The 26,704-nt window shown below is 49.5% G+C and overlaps 1 protein-coding gene across 1 annotated transcript in view; it reads right to left on the bottom strand.

Moving 5' to 3' along the window:
* Window positions 1–25,943, bottom strand: part of Kcnk1 (potassium two pore domain channel subfamily K member 1) — a 35,278-nt gene extending 9,335 nt beyond the window's left edge. Inside the window, exons 1-2 of the mRNA XM_028889787.2 lie at window positions 25,820–25,943; window positions 25,288–25,702 (exon numbers count right to left, since the gene is read on the bottom strand). Coding sequence (XP_028745620.1) covers window positions 25,288–25,642 — 355 coding nt within the window. The 5' untranslated portion in view covers window positions 25,643–25,702; window positions 25,820–25,943. The remainder of the gene's footprint in view (window positions 1–25,287; window positions 25,703–25,819) is intronic.
* Window positions 25,944–26,704: the final 761 nt, after the last annotated feature.

Below are 26,704 nucleotides of genomic sequence, written 5' to 3'. Positions count from 1 at the left end.
TCATAAGTCAACTAAATCTCATTTACTATGATGCTATTTTCAAACTGTAAGCATGATCACCACACGGTGCCAGATCTGGCTGCAGAAAGACATTTTTATGTCTGTAATAGAATCTGGCTAAGATACTAAAAATTACAAGCATGGGACCCTGACCCAGGGCCATTTTTTACCCCCTTTGATGTTTATATAAATCACCAGATAGTAGAAAGTGTGAGGGTTAATTTTAATTATCAGCTTGACACAATCTAGTCACCTGAGAAGCGAGTCTCAGTTAAGGATTGTCTAAGTCAGGTTGGCCTGTGGGCATGTCTAGGAGGGACTGTCTTGATTACATTGATGGATGTGGAAAGACCCAGCCTGAGAGTGGGCGGCGCCATTCCCCAGTCAGGGATCCTGAACTGTTTAAGGGTGGAGAAATCAAGCTAAGCACTGGCGTGTATGTTTGCTGCTCTCTGCTCTTGACTGTGGACATAACGTAACTAGGGGTTTCAGATTCCTGCTCCAGTGATGAACTGTCATGGAGTCGGAATCATGAGCCTCCAAACCCTTCCTCCCTTGAGTTTCTTTTGTCAGGGTATTTCATCACAACGGGAAATGGAACTAAGATACAGATTCTGTCTCCAAACAACAGCAAACGAGTTAGATTCCTAGGAAGAGAGCTCTAAACTGGGTTCTTAAATTCCAGTCTTCTGCTCCTTAGCTGCTATGTCGGGTCACAGCTCTGCACCTGTGAGCCTTGGAAAGGCATATGCCACAGGTGGTCATACAAACGACAGCCTTCTACAACATCAGGCTTCCCATTTGGGTACCGCGGCTACACCGGCCCCAATGCTGTGCTGGCCTATCTCTAATCCGAGGCTGTATTACAGAACCGTCTGCTTTCTCATGACTGCAGTGGAATCTCTGAAAGAAGCAACCTGTGAGCAATGTGGGCTCTCAGTTTGAAAGGGCACAGTCCACCAAGGTGGGGCAGGCATGATGACCAGCAGGACCAGCTCCTGTCTGCACTGCTGGTGATGAAGTGTCACATCTTTGAGAATCAGGGAGCCGGGAGCCTGGGGCAAGAAGCAGGTAGACTAGGGCAGGAAACCGGGAGCCTAAGGAAGGAAACAGGGAGCCTAGAACAGGAAGAAGGGGACTAGGGCAGGAAGCAGGGAGCCTGGGGCAGGAATCAGGGAGCCTAAGGCAGGAAGCAGGGAGCCTAAGGAAGGAAACAGGGAGCCTAAGGCAGGAAACAGGGAACCTAGGACAGGAAGAAGGGGACCAGGGCAGGAAGCAGAGAGCCTGAGAATGGAAGCAAAGAATCTGGGGCAAGAGGCAGGGAACCTAGGGAGGCAGGGAGCCTGGGACAGGATGCAGGGAGCTGGAGCAGGAAGCAGAGACCCTGGGACAGGAAGCAGGGAGCTGGGGCAGGAAGCAGGGCTGGACTAAAACCCTTAAGGCTTGCCCTCCAGTGACTCACTTCCTCCAGGTGGGACAGACTCTCTCAGTAAGTACCCACCATCTTAGGACCACATAGGCAGACACATGAGACTGTGGAACATTTCACACAAAACCCTCAGATCATGCTGACATGGGTCTGCTGGCATTTAAATCCCCTTCAAGGCATAGCAGAGAACGTTTGTGGGCCTCACATGCCACAACAAAGCAAGTCACAGATCTAGAATTTTCTCACTTGTACAGATGCCTCTGAGAGAGGTGTAGCTCAGCAGGTGTCATGACTATCCTTGTTTCTTTTCAATAACTAGCAAGATATGGAACAATGTATGCCTTCACTATTGTTAGCATGGTGCTCGCTGGGGAAGGAAGCCCCAGAAGCAGCTCCGGGCACTGAAAGCCACCCTGACAGAGACACACTTCAGTGGCCTCTTGTCTCATCCTCTGTGAAACTGACCGAGTTTACAACCCTGGACCCTGCTTGTTTCCTTTTTCTTTAGAACGGTGTGTCCCTACGAGGGCACGGAAGGAACAGGTCCTTCTCTGAAGCCTCCAGGCTTCCAGCCTACAGTTGGCAGAACACTGGCCTGAGAACCAAGGGTTCGGACATCTAAGAGCAGGAGGTGTCCCAGCACAAGGAGGCAGAGAGAATTAATCTTGTGTTCAGTATGGGCCCTGGACACCCGAGACACAGCCAGACACAGCGGTGGGCAGATCTCCTTAGCTTAACCCTATGCTACCTCCTCCAGAAACACACTCCCAAACAGACCCCAAACCATGTTCAACGGCTCCTCCACAGTGCTGAGGTACAGGTGCACGCCTACCTTTGCATGTGAGCACCAGGGTTCTGAACCCAGGCCTTCATGTTTGTGCTGAAAACCCTCTTAGACACCGAATGCCCCCCACACACACACCAAGTCCCCACCTTGGCTATGTTAGTAACAGGACTTGGCTGAGGGTGAAGAAACATCAAAGAAGCCAATAGAAACAACAGATAAAGGTTCCCTGGAAGCCCGAGATCATGAACTAGGCCTGCTGAGCTACTAACTCAAGTCCTCCACCTGCCACTTCCCCCAGGTCCCCTCCGGCTTTAACATAATCACCCTGGAGCCATCACTACCCTGAGGTTTCAAAATTATTATCCGGTAAAGGTTTCCTAGACCTGCACTTTCAGAAGAGGGTGCACAGTCCCTGCCGCAGGCGTTCCCCCAGGCATGCTCAGACAACTCAAGATTTAATCTTTCCTCCCCTGGGAACCACTAAGTAGCATATGCTGGGAAGGCAGACTCCAACGGCAGCTCAAAATGCCGAGTGACAAGGAGGTGCTGCTTTCTTGAAGATTTATTTTATCTTTGTGTGTGTGAGTGTGCGCCTGTATGCAGCTATGTGCACATGTGCGCAGTGCACATGGGTGCCCAAAGAGTGTGTCAGATCCCATGGAGGTGGAGATAGAGATGGTTGTGAGCCATCCAATGGGGATTCTGGGAACTAAACTGGGTCCTCTGGAAGAGCAGCCCGTGCGCTTAACAGTGGGGCTGCCACCCCAGCCCAGACACTGTTTCCTTGATGCTGCATTTGGGATGTGCCCCCAGCCACAGAAAACCCACGAATAATCAAGAGAGCTCCCACTTGGCCCCAAGCCCTGACGCTAGAACAGAAGGCGAAGTGGTCCTCAGCCCTCATACAGTGTGAAGGGATGGGGACCCTGAGATACCCTCTGGAGCAAACCCAATCTGCCCACCGCCATGCCATTCCTGAGACTCACAATTGTGCTTTGTCAATATCCTTAGTGGCTACAGGAGGAGAGCAAGGTGCCCACTGAGACTTTCTGGAACCTTCTGAGACTTTCTGGAACCTTCACACCTGTGGAAGCAGAAGTTTCTAGATGTTCCCTGTGAAGCCGTATGACGCGGCTTCTTAGTGCATGCAGACATCCTGAGGATAAAGTGGAATGACCCATGTGCTGTATGTACTGAGCTCGCGTGCATACGGGAAACACCACAGTACTGTTTGGCGGTTGCTGGAAGAAGCCGCGCTGTGAACTGTCCCCACAACAAGCACACTCGTTCAGGGCAGCCATGCAGCTTCTCGGTAGACCACAAAGAAGCCACCTGCGTACCCCAGTCTACTCTCCGCGCACAGTTTAATTCCCGCCACATCTTCTAAGATACCGTCCTCTGTAGTGATGACTAGGGATTACTAAAGCAGTCCCTGAGAGTAACTAACACTGAATTCTGAATTCTTAAAATTAATCACACAGGCTGGCAGGTGAAAAAATAATAATAAAGGCATTTAATCAGCTGCAGGTGAAGTCAACAGAAAAGACTGTTTATGTGGAGACTTTGAATTCCTTTGCAGCTGACCACCGGGGACACCGCACCCCGTTTTCCTGTTTCAGGTACAAACTTTCAGGACTGCTGAGCCCAGTCAACCCAGAATGAACAGCTAATGACTCTCCTCTATGAACCACTCTTGTGGGCACTGCTGACATCTCCTCCATGCGGGGCCCCACCCTCTGATCAATAGCCCGCGCAGAGCTCGCGTTTCTTTCCCTTTCCAAAGGCTGTGAAGATGCTCTGGGGGCTGGGGAGAACGCTCAGCCACTGAAGTGTTTGCCATGGGAGCATTAGGACCTGAATTCCACCCCCAGCACCCACACAGGTCCACCAGAAAACATAGGCCCTGGGGAGGCTGACGGTGGATCCGTGGGTCTTGCTAGTCACCCACCCGCTCCCTGCCATGATGCTCCCTTGCCTCATCAGAGGCCTAAAGCAAGGCCAGTGGACCACTAAACCAAAATAGGCCTCTCCTCCTTGAAAGCTGTTTGTCTCGAGTGTTCTGCTCCAGTAATGGAAGACAAGAGGCACCAGAGCAAACAACATCCTTTTCTTCCAGTTAGAAAGGACTCTTTAGCTGAAGGTGAGCAAATGGGACGGCATTTCCTCCCACGAACTCTTTTCTCACCCTGGATACCCGGGACAGTGTCATCTCCCTAAAATGTGCCGTTCTGTGTGGAAATACTTTTCTCCCACGTGGTGGGCCTGCCTGCTTAGTAAACTCATGAACTTTTCCTGTATTAATCCGCCCATCGCGGTGGGGCTGTGTCTCAGCCACAGACTTACGTGTGTTTTCCTGTCCCACCTTTTGGTGACTCGGGTGGGACTTTCTGAGACATTCCACTTGCCCCAGAGGAACCAGAAGATGATGGCTCCGTGCCAGGCACCTTGATGCAGGACCTTTGCACACCATGTCACCATTACCAGAGTGCCCCTTGCTCATTCACACACACTTGCTCATCCACTTTAAGATTTGGCCAAAGTCAACACGGAGAACGTAAAACACGTAAAATCCCCACGTCACCCCCTGGCCCCCGTGTGACCCCTGTATCACCTTCACCTCCTTATTCCAGCTTCTTTCAAGTGCTTACTTAATATGAATTTTTTTTTTCACTTGTTTACGTTGATTGTGGTTATTCTTCTGTTTTAAAATGTATGTTCCAGGGCGAGAATGTCGGTTCTGATGGTTTTAGGGTGCCTCTCAATGCTCCAAAGCCCTCCTGGTGCCAAGCAGTACTTTATGCTAGCATGCTAGTATGAGTTAAATTGAGTTTCATTTGTGGAGTGCTTAGTATCGATTGTCAACTTGGCAGGATCTAGGATCACCTAGGAGACAAACCTCTGGCCACATCTCCAAGGAAGGGAACTGAGGAGGGAAAACCCACGTTGAATATAGGCAGCATCATTCCATGGGCTGGGGTCCTGGGCTGAATGAAAAGGAGGAAGTGAGCTGGGCACCAACGTTCATCTCTCCGCTTCCTGGCTGTGGACACCATGTGACCACCTGCCTCAGCTCTTGCCTCTGTGCCTTCCCCGCCATGATGGACTGTACCCCCAAACTGTGAGCTAGAGTTAACCCTCCCTTAAGCTGTTTTTGTAAGGTGTTTAATCACAGCAGTGAGAAAAATAACTAATACAATTAGACAGAAGTAAGTTTTATACATTAGTTGCTAACAAAAAACCTCAACTATTAGTTTGATGCCCCAAGGATGTGTTATTAACTTGCCATGTGTAAACTCACAATGTCAGACTGCAGGGTTATGATGTCCTACCAGCGGCTTAAAACCCCTGTCTTCACTCAACCAACCAAAAGCACAAAACACAGCAAAAAAGATGACCTTGGTGGGAAGCTGTAGGTTTCCTTCAGATGAGGGTGTGTCTTCTGTTTATATCTACATTTTAAAAAAATAATTTATTTTTATTTAATGTGTATGAGTGGTTGCCTGCATGTATGTATCTGGAGCATGTGTGTGCAGCCCTATTTCCATATTCTTAACCCAAGAAGCAGAGATCAACTGGCAGGGGTGACCTCAAAACATCTAAGTGACTTGAATGCACAATAAATAACAGTTTCCCTATAGTTAAGCTGATTTGTTTTCTGAGATGTATTATGTTTACTATACCCCAGGACTGTTGCTATGCAACAGGCAAACTATACATATAATATTTATATGCAAATTATTATCATTTTACATTCTCAAACTGATAATCATTACCCACAGATACTGAAGTAGCTCCTGGAAAGGAAATGCAATGTGGATGCTAACTGACCTTAGCTACCACGAGAATCTCACATTTAAGGTTGACCACACCATGACAAAGACACCAGGAACTGCTTGTATCTCAACACTCTTTGATCTTTCTGAGTTGATCCAAGGGGACAAACAAGCCTCGTGTACCAACCAGGGTCACAATGCACCCATTGAGTTCTGGAAACAAACAACTATTTCTTTGACTATTGTTCTTTTTAAAGTCAGTTTCTTTCTTTCTTTGACTATTGTTCTTTTTAAAGTCTATTTTTTACTTTTTATTTATTGTGTTTCTCTCTCTCTCTCTCTCTCTCTCTCTCTCTCTCTCTGTGTGTGTGTGTGTGTGTGTGTGTGTGTGTGTGTGTGTGTGCACGTGTAGGTGAGAGGACAACTTTCAGGAGTCAATTTTCTTTGTCCATCATGTGGGCGGACCTTGAAGATTGACCTCAGGTCATCACGCTTGGCAGCAAATGCCTTTGCCCACTGCACCATCTCACTGGCCCTTTGACAATTGTTCTGTCTGAACAAAACACACACTCTGTGCTCCTCAGCCTTAGTGTGTGTACTGGTTAGGTTTCTCTGTTGCTGTGATGAAACTCATGACCCACAGCCACTTGGGGAGGCAGGTATGGGTTTATTCGCTTGCAGGTTCCAGTCCATCACCTATGGAAACTAAGGCAGGAACCTGGAGGCAAGAACTGACTCCCCATTCAATCATTAACCAAGAGAGCACCCTACAGACTTTCCAACAGGTCAATCTTATGGAGGTAAATCCTAGGGTGACGTCCATTTCCTCTTCCCAGGTGACTCTAGCTTGGGTCAAGTTGACAAAAACTAATGGGCATGGTGGGTGGCATCAGCAAAATGGACAGCTCAACCAGGTAGCCATTTAGGTCTCCCCAGCTTTTTATGATGTGGTTCAAAGGAAGCATAGAACACAGCCCTTGGTAGCAAGTGTCCCTGGTGGGCACTCTGAGGCCAGAGGCTCTGCTGTATCACACCTCCTGGGTACAGCAACCCCAGGAGCCCAGGCTCTACTTCACACTGCTATTCTATCTGTCAGCTGTTTTCCATGACAGCAAATAGTGATAGAAGCAACTTAGGAGGAGGAGGAAAGATTTGCTGTGGCTGTGTGTGTGTGTGTGTGTGTGTGTGTGTGTGTGTGTGTGTGTGTTCCAATTGTCCCTGCTGCTTTGGGCCTGCGCATCACAGCAAACTCACTGGGTAGAGCAGGCTGTCCACCTTGTGGACAGGAGGAGAGGGGGCTTGCCCTCTCTGCCTGCTCCCCTTCCATCTCAGAGTGTGCATCTAGAATGTTCTTACAGATCCTTATGTTGAAGGCTTCTTTCCCCAGAGTGGCACTTTTGGGAGGTGGTGGGGTGCTGAAGAGGTAGAGCCTCAGGGGCGACTTCCGGGTCATGGGGAAGGGTGCCTTTAAAGAGGAGAGTGCCTCACTGGTTGAGTTTTCCAGTGTTCAATCCCCAGGGCCCACACTGAAAGGAGAGAACCAATCCCCAAAAGTTGTCTTCTGATCCCCACATGCATGCCTCAGCATGTAACTCCCACCCAATAAACAAACAAACAAATGTAATTAGAAAACAAACAATTGTCAAAAAAGTAATTGTTACCAAAACTCAACAGATGTATTTTAACTCTGATTGATACCAAGGCTTCTTTGTGCCCTTGGAATGTTCTCGACTCAAAGCACAGCTACCACCAAACTTTGCTGACTCAGAGCCCCCAGACCGTTGGGGCATATGCATTTGAGTCCTCACTGTCCTCTAATGTCTCACAGAAGACAAGCGTATCTTCTGGACTTAGCTTTCCCATCTATAGATCGGAATCACAAAATGCTGCCCAACCTTCCACACACAGATGCTAGAGAATACGGAAGTCCTGGCGGCCAGAGCCACCTGTCACTGCACAGCCGTGGGAAGGTAAACACCCATTCTGTCCCTTCTTATCTTGGCTGCCTCTGCCACTCACCTGCTCACCTGTCTTTACAACTTCTCACCCCCAGTTAATAATAAATGGATCAAGGGGCCCCCACTTCCTGAGGACACAGACCTGTGCTAATGTCCCATTTCTTGCTCTCCTCCGGCACAGAACAAGGTTCCCTTCCTGAACTGCCAGCATTTTCTATTCCCTCCTTTAAGACCTGCTACGCCCCAACCAGAAAATCACTCACTTACAAACAGAACATGCCACGCTAGAAATAATTAAAAATGGCTCCTTCTCAGGCTAATTCTAAACTCTGAATGACTGTGACATTTTACAGATGATTAGTGGAGATTTTAGACAAATTAGAGCTGTGATTTGACTTTTTAAGCAGAGAACACTCACTTGACTCTAAGACTACAAATCACCTCTCAGAAAACTGGCCACGGAAAGACAGTAACGCAGCCCAACGGTCCTGGACTCAGTGAGATTTCCCAACAGTCCCAGATCCAGTGACATTTCTTGAAACCCTGAGACATTTGTATGGAGATGCCAGCATTTCCCAAACACAGTATGTTAGTCTGGTTTATTTAGATGTGCTGACCTACATGGACACACCCGGAGGACAAGCTCCATGACACACTCTGACAGAACGCTCTTCTAAAAATACACACACACACAAGCACACATGGATGCACGCACACAGACTCCTGCTGGAGGATTTCTAGGGAAGACAGTGGAGGTTCAAGAGAAAGGGTTTGCACCCACAGGCGTACCTGCACACACATAAAGGACAGCTGGCTGCTGGAGAGTAACCCGGTAGTTAAGAGTGCTAGTCCCGCAGTCACAAAGAGCAGAGTTCGGATCACTGCACCACATCACAAGCCAGGCATTCCCCAGATGCCTGCAATCCCATTTCTGAATGGGGGTGGAGACAGAAGGGTCATCTGGGCTTGCTGGCTTTTGCTCTAGCCTAGACACAAGCTCCAGGTTCAGGAAGAGACCCTGCCTCAGAGGACTAGGTGGAGAGTGATGGAAGAGGACACTGATGTCCTCCCTGGGCTCTGCACTCGAGCTCAGGCATGTTCACCTGCACATCCATATGTCCATATACACCCACATGCACATAAATAAATATAAACATAAAGAACACATGGAATACACACACATACACACACACAAAAAATAAATAAATAAATAAAAAAACCTTGTTTCATTCTTGTTGGAAGAGGCACTCATTAAATCCATCTAATACAGGAACAGGTTCTTTAAAAATATTTATTTACTTATTCATTCATTCATTCATTCATTCATTGTGTGTGTATGTGTGTGTGTGTATACACCAGCATGATGTATGTGAGTGAACATGTGTGTCAAGGTGCACATAGATAGGCTATAAAATAACTCTGTATAGTCAGTTTTCTCCTTCTGCTTGACATGGGAAAGAGCTCGTGTGTCAGGCCTGGGTGGCCAGGGCCTGTACCCTCACTGACCCATCTTGCTGCCCCAGGACTAGGTTTCTGAGGCTCACAGGAGGAGCTGCTGTTGCCTGAACACCATCTTCCCCTAGCCCAAGTTCTTCAGGACCACAGTGGCTGCTGTCCTACACTGAGCCGACAACACACGGAACTACCAAGGTAAGCTGGGCACCTCGGAAGGCCCAGGAGCAACCAAGACAGAGCTACAGGCAGACTGGAGACCAAGGAAAAGTCCACAGCCCTTCTAGGAAGGGAGACGTTCTCCTGGATAGTGTCTTTAGTGAAATGATGGCTAAGAGCTGGGGCACGGAACTGGAGAAATGGCTCAGCTGTCGAGAGATGGCTGCTTTTCCAGAGGACCAGGGTTCGATTCCCACCACCCAATGCTGCTGGAGGGCTGGTGTGCAGAAGAGAGACTCAGACCACCTGGAGCTACGGGTGATTGTGAGTCCCCTTCACCTTACGTTTTGAGTCAGGGTCTCACTGAAATGGGAGCTCACAGACTGAGGAGACTGGTTTGCCTGCAAGCCTCAGGGGTCCTCCTGTCTCCTCCTCCACAGATCTGGAACTACACACCACACCACCACAACCCAACTCTTATGTGGCTGTGGGGATCCACACTCACGCCTTCATGCCTGCACAACAGGTACATTGCCCACTGAGCAGTCCTGATCTCTCCCAGCCACCATTTGAATCCTGCAAAGGAGAAGGAGGAACCCATCAGATTCTAAAGCCCCTCCCCTCCCCACCGTCATGTTTCCATGAGAACCTCAGCCTGATAAAGAACGGCCTCACCTTCCACATGCCACTTCTGGTACAGAGCACAGGCCATGCTCAATTCCCTCTGGCTTTGAGTCTTCACTGCTGGCTGGCCTTGGCACCTGTCACTCAGGCGAGGCATCATGGGTGGAACCTAGCCAAGCCCTGACCCTTGGAGCCTTAGTTCTCAGCCTTTCTCCTATGGGCTAAGCAAACTTGAGGGAGCCAGTGAGTAGTTCCCTCACAGTCACACCCTGTCCTTCTCAGTACCACTTGCTTGGTGACAAAGGACTACAGTATGACATCTGCTAACCACTGTCCCTGTCAGAGTTAATGCTTATAATACAGGATAAGCGAGACAGGCTAAGACGGTTGAGGCAACTCATGGCCGTCTTCTTTTCATGAACACTGCACTGGTGTGGCCAGGGGAGCATCATTGCCACAGACTGGGGGTGCAATGTTTAGCCGCCTCTGACTGATCGGTGAGCGTGAGACTGACCACAGTCCCAGTGAGCCTGTGGGCAGTCCCAGGCTCACCACCTGATTTGCAGCATGAGCTGTGTCAAGTTTCTACAGTTCTCCAATGGCTTAGAGGTCGTCTGACCAAGCAGACCACATCCCAGTGTCACTCACTGGAGGTCAGAGTGTGTCTGAACTTGGCAGTAACAGAGGGATATTTTAGGTTCAATGTCAGGTCTCTAGAGAGTCAAAAGTCTTAGCCGGATGGTGGCTCACACTTGTAATATCAGCACTCAGGAAGAATTTGTTACCAGTTCAAGGCCAGCTTGGGATACACAGCCAAACCTTGTCTCAAAATGTACTACCCCTCCCCCGCAGCCCCACAAAGCCAACCAGGTCTGCTCAATCTCACTTTGCATTTTAAACACTTCTGTGGACCAGTCTGGTCATGAACTATGGAAATGTGTGCTTGTTGTACATGTTAGTTCAATATGATACTCATTTCTTGAGTCCACGCCTTTCAAATAAAGGAACAAGAAGGAAAATGAGACTTTGCAAGTGTGATCCTGTGTGTGGCATTAAAAATCCCATCTTCTGAAGAAGCTGGCAGATCACAAATGTGAAGGTCACTGATGGGGGTTCGGCACAAGGCGGCGTGAATTCCACACCACTTCTGTGGAAGTGGGGCTGGACCTGCATTTGTGACATCGGGTGTCCTGAGAAACAGTGAAACTAACAAGTCACTAGAGAAAAGCCAGTCACCCTAGCTCTGAGTCTAGGAAAATACCTAGAATTGTATTTAGAATACTCTGCTTCAGGGTGGCTCAGTTGGTAAAGGGCTTGCCACACAAGCATGAGGACCTGAGTTCGATCCCCAGAACCCACATAAAACAGCAGCAATGCAGGAGTGGTGGCATATGTCTCCTCAGTGTAAGGGAGGTGGAGACCGCAGGACCCCGGGGCTTGTCTAGCTGAAATGTTGAACTCCGGGTCACTGAGAGACCCTGTCTCAAAAAACTAAGTGTGGAGTATTGAAGAAGACAGCCAACATCAACCTCTGATCTCCACTAGCACATGTACATATATATATATGCATGCATATACACACACATACACACACGCACACACACACACAAGCACACACACATCAATATCCTGATGATACACGACACCCTACCCCCCAAGAACAAGTATGTACTTAACCCAGACACACATAAAGAGTGCCATGTCTTTACGGAAGGGAACAGTAGGGCTCACCTAAGAGCTGAATTGTCACTGGATTTTGTTATGATCTCACTACAGTGTCGAGGTTTTACTAGGACAATTATGAGCATAGCAATTGGATGACTACCCATTGGACCCACACCAACTGTGTACAAGTATCATCTGTGACTCATCCTGGAACATATACTAGTTTACACCCTTGAGAGCTTCCCCATCACCCCAGAGCTGAATGCATAAGAATCTGGGGTAGTGGATCTAACTTCCCACCAAGTCCTGCACAGAACACCCAAAGTACAGGTTTTGAATAGCCATGGCGGGGTGAGAGAATTCAGAATGAGGTGGTACGTTATTCTGTATTCCCTGCACCGTACAGTCCCAAAGGAGGTGAACTCCTGTCTTCAGCAAACACGAAGGCTGCATGCAGCCCTTGTGCTATCAATAGTGACCTCAGAGGGGTGGCCCAGGACAAGCTCCCTCACCTATGGTTTCCTGGGGCCTGCACAACTAACCATCCTGGCAGGAAGGAAGATATCCTAAAAATACATTGTGTCCTTCCCTTTGCCTATCAGACAATTAAAACAATGGACCCTGAGAGACGGGAATTTCCCCAGGAATCTCAGGCTAACAAGAGGAAAAGGCTGAAGCCTGGTGCCAGCCAGGTGGGGCATTTGTCTCCCAGGAAGAAATCTTGCACAGTTGTGACCGCCTGTCAGACCACCTGGAGGTGCACACTGGGACCCAGACAGTGATGGATTAGCGATGGGGGAGACAACACTTGACCAGATCTGCTTCATGGTGCATCCTCTGGCCCTCTATTGAAGTCTAAACCACATGTCAGGACCCTAAAGATGGACTTGGGGGGGGGGGTCACTGGTCACTAAATCTCCCTTTTTGCATGCTTTTCATGACTCCTTGTCTTTTTAATTGGTCTGCTGAGGTCAGGTGGCCAAGCCTAACTCATTGAGGAGCTACCAGGGCCAAGTCTGTGACCCTAACAAATCCAGTGACATCATGACGTTCTGTTTGCATTCACCCAGGATTCTCTCATGGAAGCTCTGCCCACAGTTCGGCTCCTCCATCCTGCCTCGCTGCCCTCCCATCTGGGGCCTCTGAGCACGGCCTCTTCAGAGCAAAGCCCCTTGTTTAGTACTGCAGAAGCCAGGTTGGCCTGATTTAGCCTTTTCTATCCTTGGCTAGCATGTAGGCCAGGCCGCATGTCAGCTAACGGTGAAGACTCCTGCTGCCCGTGACTCAAGGACCAGCCCTTCTTTACTCTCGGGCACCTGGGTGCTGCTGGCTGCAGTTGCTGCAGGTCGTTTTGAAATCTGAACTTGGGCAAGGCTGGCACTTTCACTTCCTGTGGACAGCCTCATGCCTGCCTCTGGACATGCGCACTGAGCGGATGTCCTTGACAAATCTGCCTTCCTTTTCAGCACCACCAGCCCAAGCTCACCCACATCAGTGGATCTAACACCTTTCCTTCCTCAAGACAGTACTCAGACCACTGCCATCCACATCAAATCCTATAGAGTCCCACCCACGTTGCCAGGAGCCTCATATATCCTGCCTCTGCATCCTTTTCCCACTGAGGAGAGTGTCATGGGGGCTCTCTGAGCTTACATGATTGTCCCTATACTGTGAACACAATAGAAAACACTCAACTCAGGAAATAGGCCTGTGTGATCTAGATGGTGCAGTGACCTCTGGAGAGACCACTGATTAAAGATGACCCAGCACCCATCCTTACCCCAGTCCCCAGCTGGTTGCCTTCAGACCTCCTGTCCCTGCATTTGGCCTCTCTAGGGTCCTTCATTATGTCTGAGCACAAAGATTACCTTAAAATATGGCATGAAGGGCTGGGGATGTGGCTCAGTCATCAGAGTGCTTGCCTGGCGTGTGAGGAGCCCTGAGTTCCATCCTCAGCATCCCACAAACTGAGTGTGTGGCTTGTGCCTGTGACCCCAGCACTCAGGAGGCAGAGGCAGGAGGAGCAAGAATCCAAGGTCACTCTTGGCTACAGGTTCAAGGCCAGCCTAGGACATCTGAAACTCTGTTTCAAAAAATACTAAATTAAACTAAATAAGTAATAACAATAAACTAAAATCGGTTCGTGACTTTCGCTCTTTGTGACATAAGGCTGGACTTTTCTAGCAGTATCGACCAGACTGACTCATGATGATGTGACTTCACGGTGCCCTTCCCATGGTGAAGGATGACTCTGGTCTTTGTCAGTAACACTCAGAAGGGACAGGTCAGATGACAGAAGAGACTGCAGTCACAGACTGCACCATCCTGGAAGGCAGCTAAGAGCCTGTGCACAGCAGAGGACAAGTCCAAACAGTGCACAGACTTGTTCTGAGTGACAGGGAGAGGAGGCATCCTCAGGTCATCCTGCCTCAGCTCCCCTCTGCCTCCAGAAGGACAAGGGCAAGCTCATGTCACCTTCCATGCGTGCTATGGCTAGACATTTGCTTTTTGGCCTACTCTTTTCAGTTTTTCAGTCTCTTTTTGTCTTCGTGGTTTTGGCTGCTAAGATTCAACTGCTTTGCCATGGCAGGAGGTGAGCTGGAGCAGTGTGGCTGACATATGGCTCATCCACACAGCACGCCCTTCCCTTCTACAGGGGACCCTGCCATCCCATGCCCACCAGGAGGCCCATCTGGTGGAGCTGGCTGCTTCACTGGTCCCTTCCAGTCTGGGTGGAGGGTGGATGGCGAAGGGGCCCTTCACTCAGCTCGGGGCCTCCGGGAGCCAACTCAGCAGTGACATGTAGGCAGGCAGCTTGGGAACAGCCTCTCCTGTGTCTTTAATTAACTTAATCCACCTAGCCATGTTCTTTAAATAATTGAGTGCCTTGGTAACCGGTATTCAAACACTTGAAGAATTTTGGTTACAAGAATGCTGGAACCTTTTAATTTTGGTTTAAGACATTTCACTTCCCTGTTGTTATTCCCAAGCTGAGGCTGCACCAGGAAGAGTGGGGAGGGAACAAGAAAGCAAGCCTAAGGGGTGGAAGGCAGCAGTTTTCAGAAGACAGTCCTTCCAAACCTCGAAGGGGCAAATGCAATGGCCTCTGGAAGGGGGAGTGAGTGGGGCTCAGGGTAGAGTGCTTGCCTAGTGTATGTGATGTGAGGTCCTGGGTTCAGCCCCGGGTAGTGCAAGAGGGGAAGAGGGCAGGGGAAATGGAAAGGAGAGGTGGAGGGGAAGAGAGAGACTCACAGAGAGAAGGTGCAGGAGTGGGAGGAGGAGAAAGGAGAGATGGGGAGAGAGAAAGAGGAAAACAAAAGACAGGAGGTACAGGAGAGAGGGAGGGAGGGAGGGAGGGAGGGGGGAGAGAGAGGAAGGGAGGGGGGAAAGAGAGAGGGAGAGAGAGAACAGAGACACAGAAATGAGATAGATGGAAAGAAAAGAGAAAGAGGCAGAAAGGAGTGACTAGGAGAAAGGAGAGAGAGACAAGAGAGAAGATAAGAGGAGAGACAGAATGGAGAGAGGGGAGTGGGAGAGAGAGAGAGAGAGAGAGAGAGAGAGGATGTACAAGTAAGCAAGCCCTGGTTGACTTCACTGTCACTGGGGCATTTTTCTGAAAGGTGGTGATTTTTTTCCTGTCCACTGAAAATCATAAGACAGTGATCACGTTTGTTTGAAAATTATACCCTCTAAAATGGTTGACTCTGTTGGGAAAAAAACCTTAATGTTTATATTTTGGCTCCTAAAAGCAAGCCACCTAGATAGGCCCCATGGTACCTTTCATGTTATCCAAAAAGTGTGCTGAATGTATTTATTTGTTAGCATTGTGTCAGCTGTGTGCACATCACATTTTATAACATACATTTTATGAGCTATCAAACATTAAGTACCCCCTGTTGAATCTATAAAACACAATGTTCTATTTCTTCAGCTTCTTGCATAGCTTTATACACTATTAAATTAGAAACAGAGGCAAAGTTTAGATACTCTTCATTAGCACAGCAATTGAAGTATTTAAAACTACTTAGAAGCTGTCCATCATGGCGACAACTTACCCTGGAGAGTCAGTCACACGCTCCATCTGAACTCTCTCTCTTCCTCCTCCTCCTTGTCTATTTCCCCTCAATGGTGAAAGTCAAATCCATTTCTCAAAAGCCATGCCAGGTTAACTGGAAACCACAGCAGGCAGTCTCCCACACTTCAAAGGGTAACCCTCACTGTACCCCCATCATAGCTGAATCTACTTATGCAACCCATCCTACAAGGACCCCAAGTTCAATAGTCTATGGCTGGATACCAGGCCGTATCCCAGTCAGTATTACCATCATTCTCCTCTGTCCTTTTAGACTTGCTAGGGAAAATCCACCAGGGCTCCCCACCGCACTCAGAGCAAACAAGGATGGTGCTGTAATCTGTCTCTCTCCTGATTCTGGAGCCTCACTTGGCCCTGCTTATAATGGTGTTTTGGCCAAGCTACCAAGTGCAGGTAGACAGCTAAACATCTGGGAAGGGTATGAAGCAGGGTTAGGCTGAAAGGACAAACACCTTGGCAGAACCCACTGGTAAGAAGACCTGAGTCCTGTGTGCCATGCCCAGAACCTACCTCAAAGAGGACCTGAGCCCTGTGTGACATGCTCAGAATCCACCAGTAAGAGGACTTGAGTCCTGTGTGCCATGCTCAGAACCCACTGGTAAGAGAACCTGAGTTCTGTGTGCCATGCTCAGAACTCACCTCAAAGAGGACCTGAGCCCTGTGTGCCATGCTCAGAACCCACCAGTAAGAGGACTTGAGTCCTGTGTGCCATGCTCAGAAATGTATAACCTCTTTCAGCTGCACTACAAACCTAACCAGAGTCACAAGAAACTTCAAGAGACTCCAACAGAACAAGAAGAATGTACAGAGGCCATGAAATCATCAATACAAAAGACACATCGCAATTGGAGCCACCAACCTTGTCTCCACAGAATAACCCCACACTTCTCTTCTTTCTGAGACAGTGTCTTATGTAGCTCAGGCTGGCCCCAGACTCATCAAATTCCTCTTGCCTCTGCCTCCTGAGTGCTGGAATTACAGGCGTATGACAGCACACTGTCTGTGCAGTGCTGAGGACTGAACCCAGGACTTTGTGCATGCTAGGCAAACACTCTACCAACTGATGCACATCTCAGGTGTGACCCATTGGCTGCATTCAGAGACAGTCTGAGAGGCCTTGTGTGAGTTTGTCTTTCTCTCCACTGAATTCACCAGCTGACATGTGTGAATCTGCAGAGCTGTGTCGGTAACTCTTCTCATTGCTACGGCAGAGTACATGGCTAAAGCAACTGAAGAAAGGGTCCATTTGGGCTCCATGTGTGGGTGCAGACCATCATGGCGGGAAGGCATGGCAACAGGAGTGTGAGGCAGCTGGTAATAGTGTATCGCTGGTCAGGAAGCAGAGGGATGCAAGCTGGGGCCCAGCTCACCTTCTCCTTTTTATTCAGTCTAGGATTCCAGCCCACGGGATGGTGCCACCCATGTTTAGGGTGTGTCTTCCCATCTCAATTAACCCCGTCTAGAAACTCCATTACAGACACACCCAGAGACTTGTCTCCTAGGTGACTCCAGATGTGGTGCTGACAATCCTAACCATCAAAGGAGCATTCTGAGGGCTTGCAGCCCTATAGACTAGGTAACTAGGAATCACAAACTGCCCAGGGTCCAGCAGATGAAAGCAAAGCAAACTGCAAAGCATGGCTAATGTCCAGCCAGAGCCAGTTGACCTCGTCAACGTAGCGAGAGTCAGTTTTGCAAGTTAAAGCACAGCAGCGTGGTAACACTAGAAAATAGCGGAAAATCTTGCCAGCTCAATTCCCCACCCTGAGAGAATCCCACAGCCCTTTCAGGAGCATATACATACACCCTGAAGCTCCCCTTTCCCCTGGCCCTTCTGTAGACCTCCGGTCAGGGTCACATCCCAGCAGCAGCCTACCGACAAAGTGGCCACCAACTGCAAGGACACGGTCGTAGAATCAACGGGGAAGGTCAGAGCCTAGCTGAGTCCAGGACAGAGGAGAGGTGCAGGAGAGCAGAGGACTCCTACACTGTGTGCTCACTGAGGGAGGCCACCTCACCTCCTGCTGGACACAGACCATGTAAACCCTGCTTCCACTCTGCAAGGGTCTGACTAATTGTTGTGACAATTGACTCTGATTGTCAACTTGATAGGATCTAAAACGCCCTGGGAGACAAACCTCTGAGCATGCTTGTGAGAGAGTTAGACTGGTTAACTGAGATGGAAAAAAACCCCGAATGTCCAAACAGCATCCTGTGGGCTGGGGCAGTGGAGGGCACCACAGTGAGAAAGCAGTTAAGCACCAGCAGCCGTCTCTCGGTACTTCCTCACTACAGACACCGTGTGACCAGCTGTCTCACGTTCCTGCCCGTCAGACCTTTCCAGAAGACTGTGTGCCTTCGGACACTTGTCTTTCCTTAACTCACCTCGGTCGGATACTTTGCTGCAGCAATGGGAAAAGCCACTGATGCAGTGGGCCATTTACGGGTGCCACTTGAAAATAAGATCCAGCAGACAGCCACTCTACCCATGCCAAGGGGAACATCTGAGGTCAACTGTGTGTCTGTCGTGAAGCCAGCCTTGTGGTAGGAGGTGCCTCTTGAAATACTTTCTTTTGGAATAGGTCGAAAGAACTGACTGAGGGTAACTCTACCAGCTCTGGCCTGGAGAGCGTCAACTGTGTCCTGCAGATTACAGACCCTCTCCCCAACACCACGGTCCAAGTTGCAGACACTCTCCCTTTCCACAGAGTGTCCTGAGGGCCTCATTGTTCTCACTGGGCTAACAGCACAGCCCGGGGGAAGATTCTATTCCTAACATAATTCGAAGTTCTGTTATTAAAAGCAAAGGCGCAGTTTCTTGAAATCCACGGCCATTTGGTTGTAACAGTATGTTCCAAGTTCTATAAATAGGCACGAGAACAGCAAGTTTTGAGATTAAGGGTAAAAAAACTCTGAGATATTGAGATACCGAAGATCTTATGTAGTACGAATGGGGTGGGTTTACATAATTAAGCATAAACATTTGTTCTCCTCTACCAATGCTGGCTAGAAGCTCTCACAGAATTTCTTATATACTCGTGTGTGTGAGGGTGTGTGTGTGTGTGTATGCACCTCTGTGCAAGTGCATGCCCATGGGGCACAGGAGGCCGGAGGAGGATGTCGGGTGTCCTGCTCTATCCTGAGACAGGTCTCTTACTGGACCCGAGGCTGGGCTGACAAACAGCGAGTACCAGAGACCTTCCTGGCTTTGCCTCCTGCAGAGCTGAGGGTGACAGTGTGGGCTGCTGATTTGAGTGCTGGAGGCCTGAATTCAGGTCCTCAAGCTTGCACAGCCAGACCCCCACCCCCAATCGCACACTGTTCTTAAGCAGGAGCATGATGACGTGTGTTTTTTGGTGCAAGGGCATCCGTATCTATATTTGGCTCTGCAAGAGTGATGTCCCGTTTGAGTACAGTGCACAGGGCTTGTAAGAGCGAAGATTTAGGGGGAAAATGTTTCTGTTTTCTTTTCTCTGCTTTCCTTCCACAGTGCCAGGATTACAGGTGTGATTCCCACACCCTGGAAACTGGTGTTTCTTCTGTTCCTGTGTCTGACCCCTCCCACCTCTCTCTCTCTCTATAAAAAAAAAAAAAAAAAAGACAAAAGACCCTGCTTCTTTGCTAAGGCTTCAGTTGCATAAGAACATAGACTGATGCTCTAAAACAGAAATTTACTTTCTACTCCATCACAGCCCCAAAGGCTGGATAGTCCACCATCAAGGTGCTAGCGGGTTGAGCTTTGTCTGAGGCTTCTCTGGCTGGCAGGTGCCACTTTCTGGCTGGATCCTCGTTTTTCCACTTATCACTCTTTCCAGTCCTCTCTCTCTACACCCAGGCCCTGCTGGAGGTTTCCAGGTTAGGACTTGAGCACAGGAGCTTGTGGAGACACAGTGAGGCCTGCAACAACCTTGAGCAGCCATCGGCTAAGAGAGATTGAGCTCCTCATCAGCCGGTTGGTTTTCAGTCCCTACCTCTGTACTGTGAGACGGTGCTAGGAGAGTGATGTGGGTCCACAGCCCGGCCGCACTCTTTAGAATTTCGCTTCAGTTTTGTGGGTTGTGATCTGTCTGTCTTTCCACTGCCCATCTCCTGCCATCTCCTGCCGCTGTGCCTCCCCACTTTGGTCCCCGTGGGCTCACAAAACCACACAATCCAATGGATGAAAACGGAGACCTGGGCTGGCAAGATGACTCAGCTGTTCTTGCAGAGGACCCAAGTTCACTCCCCAGCACCCATGTCAAGCAGAGGGGTCACACAACCACCTAGAACTCCTGCTCCAGACAATCACACAGCCTCTTCTGGCCTCAGATGACACCTGCATTCATGTGTGCACAGTTATACATAAACATACACATCATTTAAAATAAATCTAAAAAAGAGAAACAAAAACCAACAGGTCCTCCAGAAGGGCCGAAGCTTATACTCTGCCTCCAGGGATTACAGCCCCACAATGACTGATAGAGACTTCCTTATTGATTTTTTTGCTTTCTTTCTTGTTCTAGATCAAATATATACTGTCCTTTGATTTGGCCTGGTTTTGTTGAGACAAGATCTGATGTAGCTGAGGCTAGCTCTGTACTCCTGATCCTCTACTTCTGAAGTGCTGGGATGACCAGCATGTACCACAATGGTCTGCACTCATTTTTGATAAATAACCCCAATGTGAAGCACGGTTTTGTTGCCCTTCAGAAAGAATGGGGCTGTGTCACAGACTCTGTGACATCTTACAATAACTACTGGTTTCCAAGCAGGCTTGCTGGGGGTCAGTGTCTTAGAGGTGACATATAATTTAACAGCCCCAGGAGATATGCAGAGTCTGTCTGTGCAAAGGGGCACTCACAGAGCTCACAGACTCTCAGGGCTCCTTCCAGAACATTCAGACAACTAACAGGTGTCTGGAACTTGCACTGTAAAGACTTAGAGAACAGCTGGTTTAGGGTGTGTGGCCCTGTGGTTTCCACAACAACCATTCAACTCTTCCAGACCGCTGCCATAAAGAACACAGAAGTGACAGGTGTGGCTGAGGTCAATAGACGTCTTACACACTATGGAACGGAGATTGGCGTCAACTTTTATTGTGTTGGGAAAACTTAACTTCTGCTATTTTCCCTAATTGTTTGAAAGGATGAAGACCCTGCTTCAGGACTCCTGACACTGTGGGTGTAGCTATGATTCAGGTGCTAATGGTCCATGTCTGTTGCAGACTTCTCATAAACACTGCCTGAGGGTAATGATACATTTCCCCTACCGACAACACCCCTTTTAAAAAAATAACCACCAGTGCTCAGGTGGTTGTTCCCCTGACTAATGCAATGCCCAGGTCACCACACCCCAAACAATTCTTTCTTCTTGGACACTTCTTTTGTTTTGATTTGTGTGTGTGTGTGTGTGTGTGTGAGAGAGAGAGAGAGAGAGAGAGAGAGAGAGAGAGAGAGAGAGAGAGAGAGAGAGAGTCTTCCTCTGTAGTCCAAGCTGACTATGAACTCTCGGCAATCCTTCTGCCTCAGCTTCTCTAATACTGGGAATATAAATGTGAACCACCGCACCTGGCTTTCCTGGCTTTAGATGAGTTTTAAAGCTTTTCTTCACAAGCAGGCAAAGGCACTCATCTGCAGATAGCAGAACAGACTCTCATGTGGACCACACATTGCTGAAGAAACAAAAGGTAGAGACATCGTAGACACTGTCTGAATCCAAATACTGCATTTACCAGACATCCGTCCTCATGCTGTGGCCACGCCTGCAGGGGTGCAAGAGAAAGCAAGCCCATGGTCCACCAGCAGCATACATTGCTCTTAGGAATGAATGGCAGCTAAGCCTGGTGTGCAGGACTTCCACCCCAGCTACCCCAGAGGTTGAGACATGTGATTTCAAGTTCAACGCCTGCCTGCCTGGGCTAAAGAGAGAGCCTGAGCAGCCTAGAGAGATTCCATCTCAAAAAAAAAAAAATGTGAGAAGGTCCAGGGATGCGGCTTAGTGCTTCCCTAACAAATGTGATGCCCAACTGGGGTTTCGGACCCAGCAGTACAGCAAAACAAAACAATGACAGACAGAAGAGAGTGAGGGAAGGTGGGAGAGAGGGGGCTAAGAATGGATGACATGGCTGACAGTGACAGACACACTAGCAGGGTTACCCCTTACTCCCCAGAACCCAAATGTTATTTCTTGTATTGAAGGTGCATGGGGCTGCGGTATAGACGGTGCATGGGGCTGCGGTATAGACGGTGCATGGGGCTGCGGTATAGAAGGTGCATGGGGCTGAGGTATAGACAGTGCATGGGACTGCGGTATAGACAGTGCACGGGGCTGCGGTATAGACGGTGCATGGGGCTGCAGTTTAGAATGCATGGGTGCTGTGGCCTCTTTCCCTTGTGTGCCTCCTTTCCTCGGAAAAGCCTGGCACAGGTCCACCCTTTTCTCTGTTCTCACAGGGCTTCAGATGTTGTTCTGAAGTCTCAGCTGAAACAAGGTTGATCACATCTGGGGCTGGTCCCTCACATTTGTAGAAAGAGCAGAGTGGGAAGGCTATGGCTCTCTTCTCTTCAGTCTTCTCCCAAGTAGGCCTGCTCTGAAGGGACCCTCGTTCCAGGAGAGCCCACCCTGTACACAGAAGGTGGAAATATCCATATGCATTGCTGCTGTGGCGCTTAAGTGGACAGAAAGTAAGTGTGCATGCCTCTCCGTGTCTGGTGTCTCAGCCAAGAGCCTTGCAGTGAGGGAAAGCAACCATCTTGCTTCCTCTACCAGGCATTCAATCCTTTAAGGATAACATGGTGCCCTGTGATTACTGAAGCCTTCCATCCAAGCACTAACCAGGCCCCACCCTGCTTAGCTTCCGAGAAGAGGCGCATTCAGAGTATGGCCGTAGACCAGTGAGGAATTAGGCTATCCTGAAACTTCTTCTAAATGGACCAGGAAGACGTCACCCATTTCCTTCCATTGATGAAAGTTGGTGCTGGGAGGGCGAGCAGACTCCGATAAAAAGCACTTGTTAGCCTATGCTACAAAAATGGCAGCCAGCAAGGGCATCTTTATGGGTTTTACTATTGTTCCGATTCACTTGGAAGTGAGAGACAAGGTCTCACCCACTACCTAATCTAAACTAGCCTCAAAATCCCAGTAATCCACCTGCCTCAGTTTCCCCAGTGCTAAGACTAGAAATATACACCAACAAGCCCAGCAGAAAGACAGCTTTGTGAAGCCTATCATTACCATGCCAGACAAGAGTTTACTGTTAAAGGCACGTGACTAATTCCTGCCCGAGACAGGGGTAACTCTGGTGCACCAGAGCTCCTGCTTCTCTTGCAGAAAACAGTTTCTTAGCAATGAAACCTATCAGCTTTAATCTTAGCGCTGTCTGTATTTCTGCCACAAAACCATTTTGGAAACCATAAGGGCTATCAAATGTGTCTTCTGATGGCATCAGCTCAAAACCGAGAGAGGAGGGACTTTGCCTTACAGTAGTGTGTTCATAAGGAGATCTCACTGATCAGCTGGTTTTACAAACCAAGAGTCTCCCCTTTTGTCTGGCTTATCCCTAAATGCCCCTTGCTCTCATTTCTTAAATGAACCCTTGTTCCACCTCCAGAGTTCAGACTTTCTTTCTCAGGAATAACAATGCAATCCGAATACCAATAATCAAACACACACACACACACACACACACACACACACACACACACAACTAGTCCAGGTGTTATAATGCTTCCTAATCATAGGGGCCGTGTTGCACATTAGACAATTACCTCCCAGAAGAAAGAGTCTGACCTAGTTTTTGACATATAATTCAGGGTACATAAGATACCCCGATTATACAAGAACTTCTACACTACCTGCAAACCCCACCCAGGAAAAGCACACTTTCTTTTCCTTATGACACTTCTTATCCTTGCCCTGTTCCCAGGCCCCATAGAAGCAGTCTTCATTTTCAAAGTGCTCACCCAGCATTGTGCACCAGTTGTGAACTTTCTGTAAATATGCATGTCTATGGAGAATGAGGGATTTATACTCTGGCACAAACAGAATTCAAAAAGACCTGACTGACTCACCTGAGGAACTGAGTGATGTTGAGATAAAACTTGGACTGTGGGCAGCAGGGGAGGAGCAGACTTTCCTTTGGAAAGTGAGCCAACAGGTTTGTCTTGTTTGGGCATCCGTTTAACACAGTTTTAAAATACCACAATGCAGTCTAGCACTCTCCCTGGGTTTGTAGCGAGTGCAGTAACTCATCCTAGATTTCTGAACAATAAATTTACCTGATCTGGCTGGAAAGTGTGTGTTTACTCATTATTGGGTCATTAATAAAATAATTTACTGGCCACAGCCCACAGGAGGTTGCGAAGGGCCAGCCGGAGAGGCAGTGGAGGGTGAAGAAGGGCTGGAGTAGCCCAGGTGATGTTGACTCACTTGGAAAGGTGGGGCAGGGGCATAACACGCTGTTCCTGGCAAGAACTCTCAAGGCCCAGATTCCAGAGTGTCCCTGGGCACTGTGTGACCTTGTGCCTGCCAAAAGGGACCATTTCAAAGATTGGATCTCATGCTTAAGAAGGGACAGTACCGAGGCCCTCCAACAGTCCCTCTAGCAGTCCACGCACCTATTCATGTCCTCGGTAGCATGGCTAGCCTCCACTGACGAAACCTGGCCTTTCTTCCTCTAGTCTAACTGGTGCTCCCCGCGGGGCATGGACGTTCAGCTGGATTTCTAAGCCTCCTGCAGAAAGTGGAGCCTCAAAGTAAGTGGGGAGCCGAACACACCTGAAGTTGAAGTGATTGCTGAGTCAGGAAGCCCCACAGTGTGGGGTCCAGGTCACGTCAAAGCCCCTTCCCCACTCCCACCAGCCTCCTACTCTGAAACCCCATAGGCCTGTCTGCTCAGAGGTCACCTGCAAAAAGCACAGTGATGTCACCACTGTCCCCAAAACAGATCCAAAGAAGCTGAAATAGGTCTACAGTAGGGAAGTGGGTGTCCCCATCACAAAGGTGACCCATCCAAGTGTCATTGCTAGATTCCTCAGCCTGGGGTCTCTAGGATGGAGCCAGCAAGGGGACGAACACTCCTTGAACACTCTCAGTCACCCTAGCCCTGCCGCTCAGTTTCCAGGACAGGATGTCAGGGACCCACCCGCCCCATCAACTCAGGGTCCTCCGCAAGTAGGGGAGCAGCGAATGAGGCCCCTGCAGCAGCTAGGTCCAGGGTGTTAGAGACTACTCCCGAAGAGTTACAGCTGCAACACCCACGTAGTGCTCCGAGGTCACCTCGCTGGCTGCCACTGCGGGCCACCGCAGGATGCGCCCAGGGGAGGCCTGGGGTCGCCGGGGACAGCGCAAGGTGGCAGCAGTGGCCCTACCTGTGGTGGAGAGCACCGTGCTGGCGAAGAAGAGCGCCGAGGTGAAGTCCCAGTTCCAATTGCCAGAGGCGTTGCTGAGCACCGACACTCCATAATTGCTGGCCTCCAGCACGCGGCCCAGGAACTGCTCCAGCTGCGGCTCCGACAGACACTCGTGCTCCTCCAGGAAGCGCCGCTTCAGCTTGCGCAGCTCCTGGCGCAGCAGGTCCTCGTAAGGCAGCTCCACGGACGAGAAGACCACGGCGCCGAACACCAGGTAGAGCAAGTAGCCCAGCACCAGGAAGCCGAAGCACCAGGCCGAGCGGTGCCGCTCCACCAGGCGCACGCACGAGCTGCCGGCCAGGGACTGCAGCATCTTCCCAGCGCCCGCGGCCCCGCGCCTCCCGCCGCCGCCGCCGCTCCCTTTCCTGGTTCCCTGCAAATTGAAGAGGCCAGATGATGTGGCGGTGACGTGGTTGCCGGCTCAGGTAGCGGAGCCGGCAGAGCGCGCGCACCCACTTGGCGGGAGCTGTTAACTGCCCGCGCCCCCTACCTGGCTTCCTAAACCGGAAAGTGCAGTTTTGGTGGCGCTAGACTCTGGCCTGAGGCTGCCTGGCTCGCTCTTCCCCTCCCCAGTGCAGGCAGCAGGCACTGAGCCGTGTGTGTGTGTGTGTGTGTGTGTGTGTGTGTGTGTGTGTGTGTGTGTGTGTGTGTGTGTGTGACTTCTGAGCAACAGTGCTTGTCCACCCTATCCTGGTTAGTTTTGTCCCCCAGGCAGTCCTCCTGATTAAAGCCGCGGTCGCTAAATACCAAGGGTACAGATAGATACTGTCTTCCTCTGTCTTGTTGGCTGGACCGCTGAGCCATTTGCTGCCCAGACTATTGAAAATTCAGGAACCTCACTATAAAAAGCAATTTGAAACCTCTTCCGACCCTCAACCTCCACCTGTAACAGAAAGGATCTCTCTGAGGGTGAAGGAGAAGTCTAAAACTTTAAAACACAGCCTCTGGATTCTAGTTTTAACAATGCCCCCAATTCCGGGCACTCCATGGCCAGGGGACAGAAATGAAAATGTGAACTAGTACTGATACTCTAGTACTGATAGTGCTTCAAGGGTCACAAAAGGGTGTGTGTGTGTGACCTGACTCTGACACTTCCTACAGAAAGATAGTCCTATACATAGGACTCACCGTAACTGTATCTTACCCATATATGCCATATCATACATTATACTTACTATCTGAGAGTTTCTATTGCTGTGAAGAGACACCATGACCACAGCAACTCATAAAGAAGACCATTTAACTGGGGCTGGCTGACAATTGAGGGGTTTAGTCCATTTTCATCATGACGGGAGCATGGTGGCAGGCAGGCAGATGTGCTGGAGGAGGAGCCGAGAGTTCTACATATGGATCAGCAAGCAGCAGGAAGACAAAC

Source organism: Peromyscus leucopus, chromosome 5 (genome assembly GCF_004664715.2).
Source record: "Peromyscus leucopus breed LL Stock chromosome 5, UCI_PerLeu_2.1, whole genome shotgun sequence".
NCBI classification, from domain to species: domain Eukaryota; kingdom Metazoa; phylum Chordata; class Mammalia; order Rodentia; family Cricetidae; genus Peromyscus; species Peromyscus leucopus.
Note: the sequence above shows the minus strand (reverse complement) of the source record. Positions and strands in the feature narration are given on the sequence as shown.